Raw genomic sequence first — 19119 nt, forward strand, 5'->3', positions numbered from 1 at the left:
ATCCAATTTTTTTTTTTTACTCACATTCAACCCAAACAAGGCATATCGCCACTTGGACATAAGGCCTACTATTTGAGGCCATGACTAAGAAAGATTAACAAGATGTTGGTTTACGTTACATTTGAGCTTCTGCATATTGGTATAGTCAGGAAAGCAGGTAGCAGGAAGGGGATTCTAAAATTTGTTCAAGGGAAGAAGCTATTAGAGTAGAAAGCTTTCTGGCATTTAGAGATCTTAACAGTGAAGGGGTGCGATTTTGTTGCTAAGCAGGTTTGTAGAGGATATGTACGTTGAGGGGGCACAAATGCAATGAGTTCATCAGAGCACATTTCTATTAAAATACTTGTAAAACAGGCATAGGGATGCAACATTGCAGCGATGGGACAGGGGTTGGAGCCTATGTAACAATGCGGGACATATTAGATTGGAAGCTCTTTTTTAGACCCTATTTAAGAGACTAGTGGTAGATGTACCTGCCCAGATGTGGCAACAATACTCCATGCGTACTCCAAAGGTAGCTTTGTAGAGCGACAGGATACTCTCAGGTGTGAGTAGTTTTCTGGTATGCCGTATACAGTTAATAAAATAAACATTCCAATGAAAGAAAAAAAAAAAAAAACTTACCAAACAGGTGGCTCCATTCTCACACTGCCCAACGCAATCTTTGATATCTGTAAAACAGTAAAACTTTCACTTTAGAATTCTAAGGATGAGTAATAGTTTTATGATAATTTTTTAATCATTTTATCATAATTTTTTAATAATTTTTAAATAATTTTATAATAATTTTTTAATAATTTTATAATAATTTTTAATAATTTTATAATAATCATATAATAATTTTATAATAATTTTATAATAATTTTATGATAATTTCATAATAATATTATGATAATTTTTTTAATAATTTTATGATATTTTTTTAATAATTTTATGATAATTTTTTAATAATTTCATTATAATTTTTTAATAATTTTTTGAATAATTTTAACTAATTCTATAATAACTTTTAAAATAATTTTATGATAATCTTTTTATTAGTTTATAATAATTAAAAAAATTTTTTTAATAATTTTTTAATAATCTTATAATAATCTTTAAATAATTGTATGATAATTTTTTTTAATAATTTTTAAATAATTTTATAATAATTTTTTGATAATTTTTAAATAATTTTATAACAAATTTTTTATAATTTTATAATAATTTTTTAAAATAATTTTATAATAATCATATAATTTTATAATAATGTTATGATAATTTCATAATAATATGATAATTCTTTTAATAATTTTATGATAATTTTTTAATTATTTCATAATAATATTTTAATAATTGTTTGAATAATTTTAAATAATTCTATAATAACCTTTAAAATAATATGATAATTTTTAATCATTTTATAATAATTTTTTAATAATTTTTAAAATAATTTGTGAATAATTTTATGATAATTTTTTAATAATTTTATGATAATGTTTTAATAATTTTATAATGATTTTTTAAATAATTTTTCAAATAATTTTTAAAAATAATTTTATAATAATTTTATGATAATGCTTTAATAATTTTATGATAATTTTTTTAATAATTTTATATTAATTAAAAAAAATGTTTTTAATAATTTTTTTAATAATTATATAACAATGTAATAATAATTTAAAAATAATTTTATAATTTTATAATAATTATATAATCATTATATGATAATTTTATTAAATTTTTTATAATTTTATACCAATTTTTTAATAATTGATGATTATTTCTTAATAATATTTTAATAAGCTTTTTAATAATGTTTTAAATAATTTTATAATAATTCTTTAATAACTTCATAATAATTTTTTAATAACTTCATGATATTTTTTTAATAATTTTATGATAATTTTTTAATAATTCTATAATTATGTTTTAATAATTTTTGAAATGATATTTAAATAATTTTATGATGATTTTTTTAATAATTTTATAATAATTTTATGATAATGTTTTAATATTTTAATATTAAGTTAAAAGATTTGTTTTAGTCATTTTCTAATAATTTTTTAATAATTTTTAATAATTTAATAATAATTTGTAACATTTTTTTTTATAATTTTTAATCATTTTAAAATAATTATATAATTTTCAAATAGTTTTATGATAATTTTATAATAATTATATAATAATTTTATAATAATTTTATGATCATTTTTTAATAATTTTATGATAATTTTTTTATAATTTTATAATAATTTTTTTAATAATTTTTTAATAATTTTACAATAATTTATTTACAATTTTTTAAATTATTTTTTAATTATTATATAATGATTATATAATAATTTTATGATAAATTTTTAATTATTTTATGATAATTTTTTAATAATTCTATAACTTAATAGTATATTAATACTTTTAAAAATTTTTTTATAACAATGTTTCAATCATTTTATAATAATTTTTAATTATTTTTTAATAATTTTGTAATAATTACATAAAATTTTTATAAAACTTTACGATAATTTTTTAATTATTTTATGATAATGTTTTAATAATATTACGAAAAATAACTATGAATTCATTAAAATTTATCATATTATAAAAAATCATCATAAAATTATTAACAAATTATCATAAAACTTTTTAAACAATTTTTGAAATAATTTTATAATAATTATTAATAATTTTATAATAATAATTACATAATAATTTTATTAAAATGTTATGATAATTTTTAATAATTTCATGATAATTTTTTTATTGATCTTATTATAATTTTTTAATAATTTTATAATAATTTTTTAATTTATTTTTTTATATTTTTATGATAATTATATAATAATTTTATAATTTTTTAATAATTTTATGATAATTTTTTAATAATATTATAATAATTTTTTAAATAATTTTGTAATAAATTTTTAGTAATTTTTAAAATGATTTTATAATAATTTTTTAATAACTTTATGATAATTTTTAAATATTTTTATGATAATTTTTTAATATTTTATAATTAATTTTTAATAATTTATAAAATTATTTTTTAAAATATTTTTTCATAAATAATATTTTTTAATTATTTTATAATAATTTTTTAAATAATTTCATAATAATTTTAGAATAATTTTATGATAATTTTTTAATAATTTTATAGTAATTAAAAAAATTGTTTTTTAGTAATTTTTTAATATTTTTATAATAATTTTTTGATAAGGTAATAATAATTTGTAATAATTTTTTTGATAATTTTTAATAATTTTTTAATAATTATATAATAATTTTATAATAATTTAATGATAATTTTGTATTAATTATATAATAATTATATAATAATTTTATTATAATTTTTATGATTTTATGATAATTTTTTTAATAATTTTATAATAATTTTTTAATAATTTGTAATAACTTTTTGATAATTTTTTAAAATAATTTTATAATAATTTTTTTTATAATTTTATTATAATTTATAGTAATGTTTTTGATTATTTTAATAATTTTATAAGAATTATATAATTATTTTATGATAAGTCTTTAATAATTTTTTAATAGATGTTTAATATTTTTGAAACAATTTTATAATAATTTTTCAATAATTTTATAATAATTTTTAATAATTTTTCAATAATTTTATAATAATTATATAATAATCACAATTTTATGATAATTAATTAATTTAAATTAATTAAAAAATATTAATAATAATATGAAAAAATATTAATTGAAATTTATTAAAAAATGAATAATAAAAAGTTTATGATAATTTTTTAATAATTTTATGATATTTTTTTAATAATCTTACGAAAAATTATTATGACATTATTAAAAATTATCATAATATTATTAAATATTATAATAAAATTATTAAAAAATTATCATAACATTTTTTAAATAATTTTTTAAAAATTTTATGGTGGTTTTTTAATAATTTTATAATAATTTTTTATTATTTTTTAAATAATGTTTAATAATTTTATACTAATAATATAATAATTTTATGATAATTTTAAGATAATTTTATAATAATTATATGATAATTTTATGATAATTTTTTAATAATTTTATGATAATTTTTAAATAATTTTATAATAATTTTCTTAATAAGTTTATAATAATTTTTAATAATTTTTAAAAATACTTTTTCATAATTTTATAATTATAGAATAATTTTATGACAGATTTTTGATAATTATATAGTAATTTCATAATAATTTTTTAATTATTTTATGATAATTTTTTAATAATTTTGTAATAATTTTTAATACTTTTAAAATTTTTTTAAAAAATAATTGTTTAATAATTTTATAATAATTTTTATAACTTTTTGATAATTTTTAATAATTTTATAATAATTACATAATAATTTTCTAAAAATTTTATGATAATTTTTAGAATTTTATGATAATTTTTTAATGATCTTATGATAATATTTTAATAACTTTATAATAATTCTTTAATAATTTTTTAAATAATTTTATAACAATTTTTTAATAATTTTTTTAATAATTGTTAATAATTGTATAATAATTATATAATAATTTTATAATAATTTTATGATAATTTTTTAATAATTTTATGATATTTTTTAATAATTTTATGATAATTTTTTAATAATTTTATGATAATTTTTTAATAATTTTATGATAATTTTTTTTAATAATTTTATGATAATTTTACTAATAATTTTATGATAATTAAAAAAATTTTTTTTAATAATTTTTAAAAAATTTCATGATAATTTTCTAATAATTTTCTAATAATTTTATGATAATTGTTTGAATAATTTTATAAGAATTTTATAATAATTTTATGATAATTTTATAAGAATTATATAATAATTTTATGATAATTTTTTAATAATTATATAATTTTATAATAAGTTTATCATCGTTTTTTAATAATTTTATAATAATTTTATAATTTTTTTTAAATAATTTTTTAATAATTTCGTCCATTGACACATATGCAAATGGCCAAGCCATAGCGCTTGCGTGATGTCACAGAAATTAATAGATATATAGACATCGGTATCAGAGGACGTAAGAGAGAGACAGAGAGAAAAAAAGGAAGGAAAAAAGATGAGGAGAGATAGTGCAGGTCAGTGTGAAATTCACTGAACAAATGCAGGACTCGTCAATACTCCAAACCTTTGTAAGATTGTTGGACAACCATGAATTATTAAATGGATTACAAACATAATAGATGGTTATATCTGCAAACTAATAAGCTGTTAATTGACCCGGAGAGGAAAAAGCAGGAATGCGACCATATTTTGTTGGCTTTGAAAATACATGTTAGAGGCTTTGTGTTGAAATGACCGTTAACAAATACCTTTTTCTTTCAACAGAAAAAAAAAACTTGTGTTAAATTTCTTTTTGTTTGTTTCTTTATACACAATGTCATGTCCGTGTTACAATGTAACAACCACGTCACAGTTATATTTTGCAATTTTTTAGATGATGATTGCTAATTTATACTATTTATATTATCTAGACTACTGCTCTCACTTTGGATGCTATATTTACACAACGTTTCTGCTGATGTAACCTCCGACCTTCTTCAGATGTATCATGTCGAATTCAGAAATTGTTGTGGAATTTCCATCGGAACCTTTTATTTAATCCACAAGGGTAGCATGTTCTTGTTACATCAGCCATGACCGGGCAGAAGTGTTACGTAATTTTCAATTGTATTTGTAATATCGCCCACACCTGGAATTGAACTTTCGAACCCAAGAAGAAATTAGAACTGTTTATTACTTAACACGTTATCTGTTATACAACAAGTTCTCGTGGGCAATTTCAGCATTAATTAATATCACCTACATTAAGGAGTTAATACCTTTAATATTTTTCCATTACGCCATTTTGAATTTAAAATGGCGTAACGGAAAAATAAAAAATGGTATTTGCAGCTTCTCTTCCAATTTTCGGATTTTAATCATGTCAAATCACACTTCATTTCCTTTTGACGGATTGATTGTTGCTATTTCTTCTGATGAGTTAAGGGCAAAATAGATTCACTGATTGATATAATAATTAAGTGATTGATTTTGCGCTACGAAACAGATACTGTCAAGAATTGTATAAGTTAACTGAATTGAAGGAATAAATCATAAGTTGGTCAGCATCATGAATTTTGGAATATAGTTTTTTGTCATTTATTCTCTATGTATATAACGGAAATCTGATATTTTATTTTTAATTAATCGTTCCCATTTTGTATTAAATTCTATATTTAGGAGGTCACAACATATGGGCTACTTTTTCAGGCATCTTACACTCCAGCTATCTGTTTGATCTAGGAATTTTATTTCCTCCCAGAAGGGTAGATGATTTCCTTTTCCATGTCACAAGAATAAGCTACCCTGCATGGATTAAATAAAAGACTCCATTCAAAATTTGGTTCAGATTCCTAAGTTTAAGAGAAAGATTCCCAAGTTCACCAAGATAGCCTCGTAGGAGATGTCCTTTTCTCCTCCTTGCAACCTCTATCTCACAGAAGAGATGTTGCGAGTTTGTCTCTGATGTATCGTTATTTTCATGGAAAGTGTTCAACTGAGCTTCAATCTATGGTCCCCCCTCGCCAAACTTTCACAAGAAACACTCGTCTAGCTGTAAACACTATCAATAATTTCCCCCACTCTTTATCTGTGCCTAAACCTAAACGTAGATTCCATGAACAAAGCTTCTTTCTTAGAACTGCACGCCTGTGGAATTGTCTTCCGTTTTCCTGCTTTCCGGCTGACTACAATATGGTTGTGTTCAAGTCTAACGTAAATAAGTTCTTGATGAGCCGTTCTATATAAGTTATCAAATTTAACAAATTTTCATTACTAATGATTACTATATTGACCAATTTCTACTGTACACTCTTTGACCCTTATCCTTGAGTGGCCTCTGGGCCTTGATAATGTGGTGATGCCTATGTAAAAAAAAAAAAAAAAAAAAAAAAAAACAAGGCCGGAGATTACATTTGCCAAAACATTTTGACAATAACACGCAAGATTAAACTAATAGTTTGAATAATACAAATAATACATGGAATAATATTACCATTTCTTCAAGCATCTCGACAACTTTCTGCATGAGAAATGCTTCAAAAACTTAAGCAATATCAAAAATGCCTTCAGCAATTTCATCGCCACCAGAACGCAAGATTTTTATGTTAATGGTAAAATATACTTGTTTTGCGTTGGCAAACGTGTGTTGATTCTGATGGTGCTTATTTCGATCAATAATTTTTTGTTTGAGCCGAGATATGTTCATCTGAAGTTAAAAGTTAAAAAACCGCAAGAACTTTCTTGTCAACCTGATATAATCAAAATTATTGTGTCACAATTTATAAATAAACTAGCAAGACTCTAGTCCTGGCATTGCCCAGGTAGAATATAAAAGAATGATTTAACAGTATGGGGTATCCATACATCTCATTTAATTTTTTTTTTTTTCTTTTTTTTTCTTTTTTTTCTAGCATAAATAAACTAGCAAGACTCTAGTCCTGGCATTGCCCAGGTGGAATATAAAAGAATGATTTAACAGTATGGGGTATCCATACATCTCATTTATTTTTTTCTTTTTTTCTTTTTTTTTTCTTTTTTTTCTAGCATAAATAAACTAGCAAGACTCTAGTCCTGGCATTGCCCAGGTAGAATATAAAAGAATGATTTAACAGTATGGGGTATTCATACCTCTCATTTAATTCAGTGATAATATTGCTAAATCGGAAAAGTTTTTTTTTTTTTTTTGCTAGCATGAATCACACCTCATGGTAACAGTGTAAATGAATGACTTTGATCTTGTTGTATTCAGTATAGAATTATTTCAGAAATTGTTTCAAAGATAAAAGTATTGAAATCAAATATTGAATGTATGCGAATGAGAAGGAAAGTATGTAAAATGTAATTAAGTGACGGTTTATTAAAATCTGTTTTCCATTCTGAAAATAAACAGTTTATGTAAACGTACAAATGGTAGAAATTGCAATATGTGGTATGTTTAAATATGGAAGGATATGTATTAAGGCCTGTTTAATACTGTATGTGACATCCATAATTATCACTGCCTGAAGAAACGAATAGGCTATATAAATTTATGGATGACAATAACTGTAATAATATTTCGTGCTATTATGGTTAAATATATATGGAAGGATGTGTAATAATGTCTGTTTATTACCGTATTGGTTATTCATAAGTGATCACATTATAATGCAATATTATTGCTATGGAATGTACTGGTGCTCTGAAATTTTGTCACCATCGTAAAATTGTACCCGGTGTATTTATTCCAATTTATGTTATCTATAAATGTTGTTAAGGAGTTTGAACGATGATCTCTTAAGCTAGAGTCTTATTATTCATAGCAATCGGTAGCTGAAAAGGTTCTTTGTAATTGTTGAATGAAAGGACAAGTTAAATTATGAATCAATTAAATTGTAAATTAATTAGCGGAATTGTACCCTGTCGATCAACTTTCTTCGACTTTCTCTACTCTTTCTTTCTTCTTCTCAGTTATCTGTATTAACTCCAAAAGAAAATGTTCATAATTTTACAAAATGGCAAAAAGACACTTTCTCAAAAAAAAAATTAAAAAATAAATAAATAAAGATTCCAAAGTGCTGTTTGAAAAAAAAAAAAAAGGAAAATATTTAACTTTCTCATGATTTTTTTTTTATAAATGTTGTTTTATTATTTTCTAATTTTTCTTTATCAAAAAAGTAAATACTTTATCATAAAAATAAAATGTGGCGAGTCTCTTGCTTTAAATTTTGTTTCATTATTTTTTTTTTCATTTAAAACAACGTTTCGTTTCTATTCTGCTTTTTCTGTCTGTTTATGTAAAACTGCGCAGACAAAAATTGGTTTTATAGGGTTCAAAAGCTGAACCAATACCGAAATCTGTAACTAGTTGTGCATGGAATGTGATAAGTATACACTTAATTTGATTGGATGCGGCTACAATAGAAAAGCTACAAAGAGAAAAAAAAAATCAATTCTTCTGTACCCTGTGAGTCGACTGGAGCAGAATGAGAAAAACTAGAGTGCTTGTGCATTATAAATGAATTAAAAATAAATAAATAAATATATTTTAAGTGTAAACACTGTTAAGTGCCATGTCAAACTTAGTAAAAATTAAAAAAATATAAAAATAAAAATAATCTAGTAGAAAAATAATTACAAGTAAAAAATAAATGTTATAAATTTATAGTTTTATCGGATTTGTTAATTTTGAAGAGTTCTCAAGATATAGGGGAGGTAACTGCAGTCTATAAATTTAACCTAATAATTATAATTCTTTAACAGCCAATATATACATACAATGCGTCTTTTATTCATTTTTATATCGTGTTGATATCCACTATAATGCACAAGTGCTTAAGTTGGTTCACACTGGGATTCAGATTTTTTTTTTTGTATATTACTGAAAACCTTTGTTATAGTTATAAGGATGGATTTTCCACTGGTAATCACCAGGGAAATTCGTTGCAATTAAACTATAGAAATCATGGAGTTATCGTTATTTCTTTCAGACGAGATTAACTTGAAATAGAGGGTCTTTGACTTTACATTAGGGCAAGAATTTATTTTTTTACAAAGGAGCCACCGCTTAGCAAGGCTCAGAGGCCACTCGAGGGTAAGGGTTAATGAGTGTGTGGTATTCAATGGGGCAATATCTTAGTAATCATTAGTAGTGGAAATTTGGTAAATTGGATTACTTAAGGGGATGGCTCATCAAAAACTTGTTTACATTGGACTTGAAGATGACCAAAGGAACATAGTTCCACAGACGTGCAATTTTAAGAAAGAAACTTTGTTCATGGAATTTACGCTTAGGTTTAGACACAGATAAAGAGTAGAGGAAATTATTGATAGTGGTTTCAGCTAGACGAGTGTTTTTCATAAAAGTTTGTCAGGAGAGGATCATAGATTGGAGCTCAGACGAGCACTTGCCATGAAATAACGACAGAGCAGAGAGTCTCTTCTGTAGGAAGAGGGTGCAGGGAAGAGAAAAGGGCATTCCCCACTAGGCTACAAAGTCTATTTTGAACTCTGTCAAGGCAAGATAAGTACTTCAGGTAGCTTTTACCCAGATGTGGCAACAGTATTCCATCTTTGGAAAATATCGTACGTAAAATAATCTGCAAACACGTACATTTATCCATTAAAACATTTTTTAATAAAGAATGATGGCCACATTTTATAAACCTTGTTTTCGTATAATATTTTTTTAGAAATTCGAAAATCAATAATGTTTTTTTTTTGTTTTTTTTTTAATGAATAAATTTGTTTATTTTAAAGATGAAGCTTTTGACATAAACGCGCTGTTGAAAAGATTTTCTTTTCTTCATTTTACTGGTATTACAGTAAAGTGATTATTTATTCATAAAAGACGGCACTTGTCCAGAACACCCGCTCATGAAAAAATAAATAAAAAAGCAAGTAAAAAAGTAAAAATCTGTATGACGTACATACCCTTGACAGAAGATAATATCGTACGCCAAAAACTCATAAATTGATCAAATAATTTTATTTTTATAAAGAAAATCAAATTTTAAGTAATTTTGAGTTATCCCAAAGCCCTGCCCAGTGCCCCCTCCTTTCATGTTAAGAATAGTTTTCTGAAATACTGATTCGAAGTTATCTCCCTTGTTCCTTCAAACTGGTTTCAAGATGGAGTCACAAAATTATTGCTTATAATTTAATTTTCTTTCTAAAATTGATCTACTTTTTTTTTACATAGGCAGCACCACTTATCAAGGCCAAGAGACCACTCGAGGATAAGGGTTAAAGAGTGTACAGTAGAAATTGGACAACACAGCAATCGCCAGCATTGGAAATCCGGTAAATTTGTTAAGTTATATGGAACCGCTCATCAAAAACTTGTTTACGTTGGACTTGAACAATAAAACTACTAGATCAAGTTACAGTTTTTTTTTATGCGGAATATTCTGCACACAAAATGTGGCATCAGGCCGAAATGTAGGTGGTGGGGTAAGGTTGGTTGATTTCAACTTTTATTGACTCTAACTAACTTAGGCACTGGGTGGATCAGTCTATTCAGAAAGAAAAAAACAAACTCTACAGCTACATTCACTCTCTATTATCCAAAACAAAATCATACAATGAGTATCCTAGTAGAAAAAAAACAACAAAAAAACAAAAAACAAAAACAAACAAAACTATATCTATCAAATGAAATGTAGGGGGGGGTGATAAAATTTTGCACACGCACACACACACACACACACACACACACACACACACACACACACACACACAACAACAACAACAACAACAACACCAAAGACAGAGATAGTATAAGCACGGCTCTCTCTAATATTAAGACGGTCGTTGTATAAGACACTCTACCAACATGGTGTGGTATATAAACTGATTTATCCAGTTGTAACAGACTCTAACACTGTATTATCTTTCACCTTCTTTTAAATTTAGAAGGGTGACCTGCCTCTTTGGTAAATCAAGCCATCTGTCACCAAATGGGGAACGGGAAGGGGATATCAAACTACAATCGGGACAAACAGGGGTGGGTGTGGGAGGGGGTGACTGTGCGAAGATAAAGCATAGAAATCAGTTATTCACTAGCTAAGTTACGAACTAATAAGTATGATCACGTTTTATAAACATTGTTTACTTATATGTTTTTAGCAATTTGAAAAGACAATAACAATGATACTTTTTTTCCTTTTCTATTTTAAAGGCTACGAGCTTTCAGCATTAATAATGTTTATAAAATCATTATACACGTATACAGACACATGCCAGCATGTAAAACGGATGTTAAACCACATATTATGACGGTGATGCGTTAAAAATAATAAATATTGAATTAGACAGGCATTAAAAAAAATAGAAAAAAAAAACAGAATTCAGAAAGCACCTCCATGATGCAATTGTGTCAGAGATGGATATTTTTACAGATGACACCACTCTCTGTTCTCAACATGCAGATAAAATGAAAACGCACACATCTGTAGCAGCCGGGCAACAAACAGCAGCAGCAGCAGCAACAACAACAGAAACACCACGGCTCCAATGATTAGTCATTATAATTTTAAATCTGTGCTTAATTGTTAAGCTCAGCGCTGATTGGTGCAAACATTTAACTTCTTTTCTGACTTGTCCAATCAGAGACCATCTTCCAGGCGAGTTGAATACACTACCGGAGTTGATAAAAGGCAGAGCCAATTAGACTCTTCCTCTTTTCTTAGCCAGGACAAAGCACTCTCAACAACTCTATGTTGCTTAGTTCAAGTGTCAAACTCGACAGAACCCTCTAGTTCGACTTCAACAAGAAGATTCAAGAATTCAATATGGTGACTGAAGCACGCACACACACACACACACACACACACACACACACACACACACACACACACACACACAGACACACACTCACAAACTCACCCCCCCACACTCACACATACATACATACTAACAATGTTGGGTTAAACGGAACTGAAAGGCAAAAGATAACGAAATAGTAAAGTCTTATATTTATGACATGAAAAGAAATTGGAATCTTGGGAAGATCTCTATCATTCCAGTAATTATAGGAGCAGCTGAACTCATAAAAAAGAATTTCAAAAACTACCTCGTGAATATACCCGGTGAACCAAGTGCAAGAGAAATACAAGCAATTGCACTCAAAGGAACAGTTCGAATTTTAAAAAAGATTTCTTGGTTGGAATATCTGAAATAGTGTACGAATGTTTGGAATCTGGTAAGATGCCCCATCCCCATAAAAAAACGATTAGAAAATTAAAACAAGAGAGGCACACACACACACACACACACACACACACACACACACACACACACACACACACACACACATGTGCGCATGCACACATGCACATACACACACGCACACACATGCGTGCGCGAGCACACACACACACACACACACACACACACACACACACACGGACACACACACAACGTCCGAGATTATGTGGATGACGTAGAGGCCGCGTCGCAATGAGGAAATAAATGAAATAAACACAAATAAAAACGAGTTGTATTTCTTTTCTATTCTTTGTCTGCTTGGTCTCCTTTTCCTCTGCTGATATAACGCGTTGGGTTAGGGTTAGAAAGGCACATTTATTTAACACAGTATGAAATTTCTAAATTTTTGTTTTTCGTCCATGAAACTTATGGACATACTAGCAAAGATACCTGCACAAAATGCGGGTATCTTTGCTATACACTCGGGTACCCATTCTGCTAGCACCCTTGCAGTAAGTGGATGTTGCAAGAGCTGTGCCAAATATGACCATAACCTTTGACCTTGACCTTGAAAAAGGTGTGCACCATTCCTAGGCTGGAGACCATCATCATGTCCAGTGATGTAGGCTGTAGGAGAGTATATATATATATATATATATATATATATATATATATATATATAGAGAGAGAGAGAGAGAGAGAGAGAGAGAGAGAGAAAGAGGCTACGATCTTGACCTTTACCTTAAAAAATGGTGTGCGTCAATCTCTGGATGAGGGACCATCATCATGCCAGGTTTGGTTATGATCGGTCCAGTGGTGTGGGTTGTAGGAGAGTTGTACACACAGGCATACACGAATGCTGTCTCTATAGATTTCTGTACTAACACCTTCCGCTTTCATCTCTCCTTTAATGTACACGCAAACGAAGACAACTTAATAAAGTTATTCTGAATGTTAGAAATGAGACTTTGTCCATCTGTTCTACATTTCAAAGGCAACGGCTGAATACTTAAAAAAAAATGCTCTCCTTTTTTTGAATGCAGATGTAAACAGATAGTAACATTGGATGCTACTAAGACTCTGGTATTGTAATAAATATAATAAACAATTATAATAAACCAGCAGGCTGCCCAGCGATGCCCGGTTGTAAAATACGCATAATATTATATTTAAATTCATATAGAAACCGAGACATGTGCATGAAAGTATTATGTGTTTTTTTTTGTTAAACAGTTCACTTCTTGTAAGTAAAAAAAAAAAAAAAAATACTCGAACTGAGATTGAAACCCAAACCTAAAAACAGTGAGTCAAGTATGATAACCATTAGGCTAGCTTAATACAATCTTTAAAAAGTGTTTTTAACCCTACTTATTCTTAATATAAGGAATTGGTCATGTGAACCACTCACGCATGCGCATTTGTGAAACAGTTAGCAAATAGATAAAACTCTGATGACCCCCCCCCAAGTATCAAATTTTCGATTTTGACCCCTTAGCAACCCGTTTTATCCGGATGAAAACCAATTAAAAAGTTTTCCATAAGTCTGAATATTCTATATACCAAATTTCAAGTCTGTAGATTAAAAATTCATAGAGTATATAGGTTGACAAGTGTCCTCACATACACACACATACACACACACACTTTCATTTTTTATAGACATACTAGCAGGTCACCTGGCGTTGCCCGGTCGTAAAATACACATAAGTATTATATTTTAATTCATACAGAATTCTTATTTATTATAAACGGAAATACCATAGATATAGATTTACATCAACAAACCTGCAGTTCTTGGAAAGAAACTACTGGAATAGAAAGCTGTATTACAATGACATGTTAAAACAGCAAATTTATGAAGACCACTAAATCAACAAGTCAAACGAGCTGGAACAAAAGAGGCAGGGAATAGCTCGGACAATTCTGAAGAACACATGCCTTAATAGCACTTATAGAAAAAACTGAGGTTAGTAACATCAGGTCTATAAGAGAGAGGTTGCAGAAAAGAAAGGATACGACCAATCAAATTCTGGATATATTTTTGCATCTTCAAAGGGACAAAGATTCTCCAGACCAAATATAATAACAGTACAAATACATGGTCTGATAGTATGTCAGGATAAAGAAATAGCCTCAGGTGCTTAGAGCGATAGAGAGAACTGAATTTATGAGAAGCAGAAAGAACAATGGATTTAATATATGAACTTCAAGAAAGAGTTGATGGGAAAAAGAAAAGGACCAAGAATTTTCAGAGTCGATTTGTATTCAAGACCAGAGCCATCCATAAAAATCTCAGGAAGAAAGATACGTCTATAATTGAAAATCAATACTGGAGTCATAATGGGATTCACAATTAAACCCAGGTCAACTTGTAGATTTCAACTGATTCAAAGGAGATAGATGAGAAGCAACACCAGAATAGAGAATGGTACTATAGATGTTAAATTTCTGAATGATATTCAAAAATTTACTCTAAAAGCGAATCACTAATCAAGATTTCATTGTAGATTTCAGCTGATTCAAAGGAGATAGATGAGAAGCAACACCAGAATAGAGAATGGTACTATAGATGTTAAATTTCTGAATGATATTCAAAAATTTACTCTAAAAGCGAATCACTAATCAAGATTTCATTGTAGATTTCAGCTGATTCAAAGGAGATAGATGAGAAGCAACACCAGAATAGAGAATGGTACTATAGATGTTAAATTTCTGAATGATATTCAAAAATTTACTCTAAAAGCGAATCACTAATCAAGATTTCATTGTAGATTTCAGCTGATTCAAAGGAGATTGATGAGAATCTCTGGATTGCGATTTAACTCACCTATTTCGTTTCGCGAGCTGGCAGGCCTCGAAACGTCAACTCCCAAAACAAATTTAGGAATTGACACTGAATTTCAGACGGATCTCTTTATTCAATCCACGAGAGCAGCAGCTCATTCTATCATTCATGTTTTGGTTGTCATTCAGAAAAAATAAAATTCCAGTTTTTTGTTTCTGAATGTTTTACATGAAGATCAATAATTCGTACTATTTGGATTATTCGGACAACTGTTCTTATCTTGAGTGTTATTTTTGGGTTGATGTAACCTCCGGCCTTCTTCAACTGTATGTTGTTGAACTTGGGAATCTGCTTGCCATTTCGAACTGAACCCTTTTGTTTAACCTAAAGATGTAGTGTGAATAACAAAAAAGCGGAATTCCACAAAAAAGAAAAAAAAAAAAAAAAAGAAAAAAAGAAGAAAAGAAAAGAAAAGAAAAGAAAAGAAAAAGACATCTAAAGAGCGGAGGACGCACATTCCTATTATTATGTGTTTCTAAGAGTGGGACAAATATGTCGCTATAATTTTGAGACTCACTTACCAACATCGCAATATTGTCCTGTCCATCCTGGCTGGCAAACACATTGGTAGTTTTTTTCTTGTCTGCCTTTGGCGATACTAGGGTCATTGTGACTGCTCTGCAGTTTAAGGCATGAAACAGTGTGAACCCCACAAGGGCTCCCACGGCAACTATCCATATCCCCTTGTTGTGGTAGTTCACAGTGAGTGCCTTGCCAACCTGACGGACAATAACAGCTAAACCCATTGGCCAAGTCCTGGCAATGACCTCCATTTCGGCAGGGGTTAAAACTGCACTCGTTTACTCCTGTGGGAAATTTTAGAATTAGGGGTCAAATAAAAACAAAACAAAACAAAAACAACCAGATAAGTAAAATTAGTATTTATTAGTATTTTGGAATTCTTGAGATGAGGATTGTTAATTTTTATTATTCATACTACTGTTCTCATCTGGGATATTCGCACAACGTTTTGACCGATGTAACCTCTAACCTTTTTTAATCGAATCTTGTCACACTTGGGAATCTTTCAGTTGAACTCAATATCTGAATGGAATAAAAAAAATAAAAAAAATATCTTTATCTATATATCTATAAAAGTGAATGTGTCTGTCTGTCTGTGTATATTTCCCTACGCAATAACTCTGTCAATTTTCAGTCTACAGACTCGAAATTTGATATACAGCGTACTGAGATTTGGAAAAATCTTTGAGATCCGTTTTCGGCCAGAAATTTCGCTGTTAAGGGGTCAAAGTTCAATGAGTTGACCTTTGAGAACTCTACCAAACGTCTCCGACAATTTTGGGTCTACACACTTGAAATTTTAAATATAGGTTCCTTGGACATGGATCTAACTTAATAACTTGATTAAAGCCCTAAACAATAAATGTTAAGGGGTCATAATAGGGTCAAAGTTAAAAAAAATTGACCGTTTTTTTTTTGCTCAGCATACACCTCACACTTGTATTTATATACTATATATATATATATACTAGCAAAAGTACTCGTCGTTGACTGGGTTCAAAAACAGCCTCCAGAAAATGGATTCTGATTTATGAAAGTATGATAGGTTATGAAAATGAAGGGTTGTAAAGAGATAGCTTCGAATTTGGGGGCATCAAAACCAAAGCAAAATATGATGAAAGTAAAAATAAAATAGATAAACCCCATAATTTATTATACCATACCTGAAACACTTATCACAATATTCTGTGGATCTATATTAAAAAACCTTGTTAAACTTTGTGACATATTTCCATCCTATGGAGGTCAGGCGCGAACGAACACCCCATAATTTTATTGTACCATATTTCTTCAAACTGAAACATAATTATCAAAGTATACTTACGCAGATAGATATGAAAAGTCTTTATTAAAGTTTGTGCCTATTTCCATTCTATAGAGGCCAGGCGCGAACGCACACCCCACAATTTTATTATACCATCCCTATTTAAGTTAAAACATACTTATCAAAGTATTCATAACACTTGTAAACGTTTTTTTTTTTTAATTTTTAAAATTTTTTATTTCCATACTTTGTGGACCAGGCTCGTACGCAGACCCCACAATTTTAATGAATCATCATTATGCATTCATGACCTAAAAGTTTCAGCTCTCTGTTGCAGATATTGACGGTGTGAGACTCTAAGAAAGCAACCCCTGCCATGGACGTGCGTCAGAAGCAGAGATGCGTCATTAACTTATTCCGTGCAGTAAAATATTAAACCAATCAACATTCATCGGCGCCTGTTGAACGTCTATATAGTCGATGCAGTGGATGTCAGCACAGTTAGGAGATGGGTTTGTCGATTTCTGAGTGGCGACAGAGATGTGAATGATAAAGTGCACTCTAGTTGCTGGTAAAAGTGCATTGAGAATGGTGGTGACTATGTACCTCGTTTTAATGGTACAATTCATATTTCCACAGCTCTTCAATTTTTTGTTTTTCTTTTAGTTAAAAATAAGATGTATTACTTTTAGGACGACCATTGTATAATTCTCCCAGCTGAGTAAAAATATGTAACCAGAAAAATGTAATAATCCATAGTAATAAATATAGTGATGACTAGTAAAATTGCACATTTAAAAAACAAGCTCCCAAAATTCATACTAGAATTGTCTGTGGCGTAACGGATACAAGTGCAAGGTTATAATCACTTTTAAGTAACAGAATTCTGGCGGTTGAAAGTTTAATCCTCAACGAAATACTTAAGACTTTGGTACTTATTAAGAATCGGCACCGCGCTATTTTTAAATAGTTTTTCAGGTTAAATTCAAGTTTCACAATGTCGTTTTTATTTTATTACATTGTTAGGTAGAAGCACAGAATAGTTACAAAACATCCTCCCCTCCCCCATGTTAAGAATGGCTTTCAAAATAATAACGTTATTATTTCAGTGCGGTACCAAAAATACATAAGTACCAAGAATCGATCGATCGATGCCTCTGTTCAGTCTCAAGAAATAATGGATACCCCTGTGTGTGTAATTGTGAGGCAAAGGTTGCACAATCTCCAACCACATATCTCTTGAATCGGCACTGCTTGGATCCAGTAGCAAGGAAAATCCAGGACGACTGGAAACAATGCTAAGATAAGCAGAGAACACATACAGCATTTGGAATTTCCAAATGGTCACCCATTTTAGTACTGACCAGGTTCAACGTTGCTTAACTTCAGTGATCTAACGGGCACCAGTGTATTAATGTGAATTATGCCGAATATTATCATTAGCATATTCCAGAAAGGTTACATAAACTGCCGGAAGGTGCAGGAATGCTTAACCAATGAAATCGCAGCAATCGACAATTGGAAAGCTGTATCTTTCATTCATTAAATTGCTAGATGAAAGTATAAAATAATTATAAATCCTTTCCCTCCTTTCCATCCATATATTAAGAATGGCTTTCTAAATAATAGCATTATATTTCAGCACGGTTCGTAAATGCACAAGTACTTTTTTTTCACTGAAATTACCATAACTGTTTGTGATTATAATTATGTTTTTTTCCCCCTTAATTTTTAAGCATTTGCTAGCGTTTTAAACAT

At 28.2% G+C, this 19119-nt stretch overlaps 1 protein-coding gene across 2 annotated transcripts in view; it reads right to left on the minus strand.

Moving 5' to 3' along the window:
* The window catches only part of LOC145268366 (protein jagged-1b-like), a 199711-nt gene that overhangs the window by 50873 nt on the left and 129719 nt on the right, over positions 1 to 19119 (minus strand). Inside the window, exons 9-10 of one of the 2 annotated variants that reach the window (XM_080123912.1) lie at positions 16097 to 16381; positions 625 to 671 (exon numbers count right to left, since the gene is read on the minus strand). In XM_080123912.1, coding sequence (XP_079980038.1) covers positions 625 to 671; positions 16097 to 16381 — 332 coding nt within the window. The remainder of the gene's footprint in view (positions 1 to 624; positions 672 to 16096; positions 16382 to 19119) is intronic. The other variant, XM_080123913.1, reaches the window with a different exon arrangement.

Source organism: Euprymna scolopes, chromosome 43 (assembly GCF_053919585.1).
Source record: "Euprymna scolopes isolate OS-2025 chromosome 43, ASM5391958v1, whole genome shotgun sequence".
Classification (NCBI taxonomy): domain Eukaryota; kingdom Metazoa; phylum Mollusca; class Cephalopoda; order Sepiida; family Sepiolidae; genus Euprymna; species Euprymna scolopes.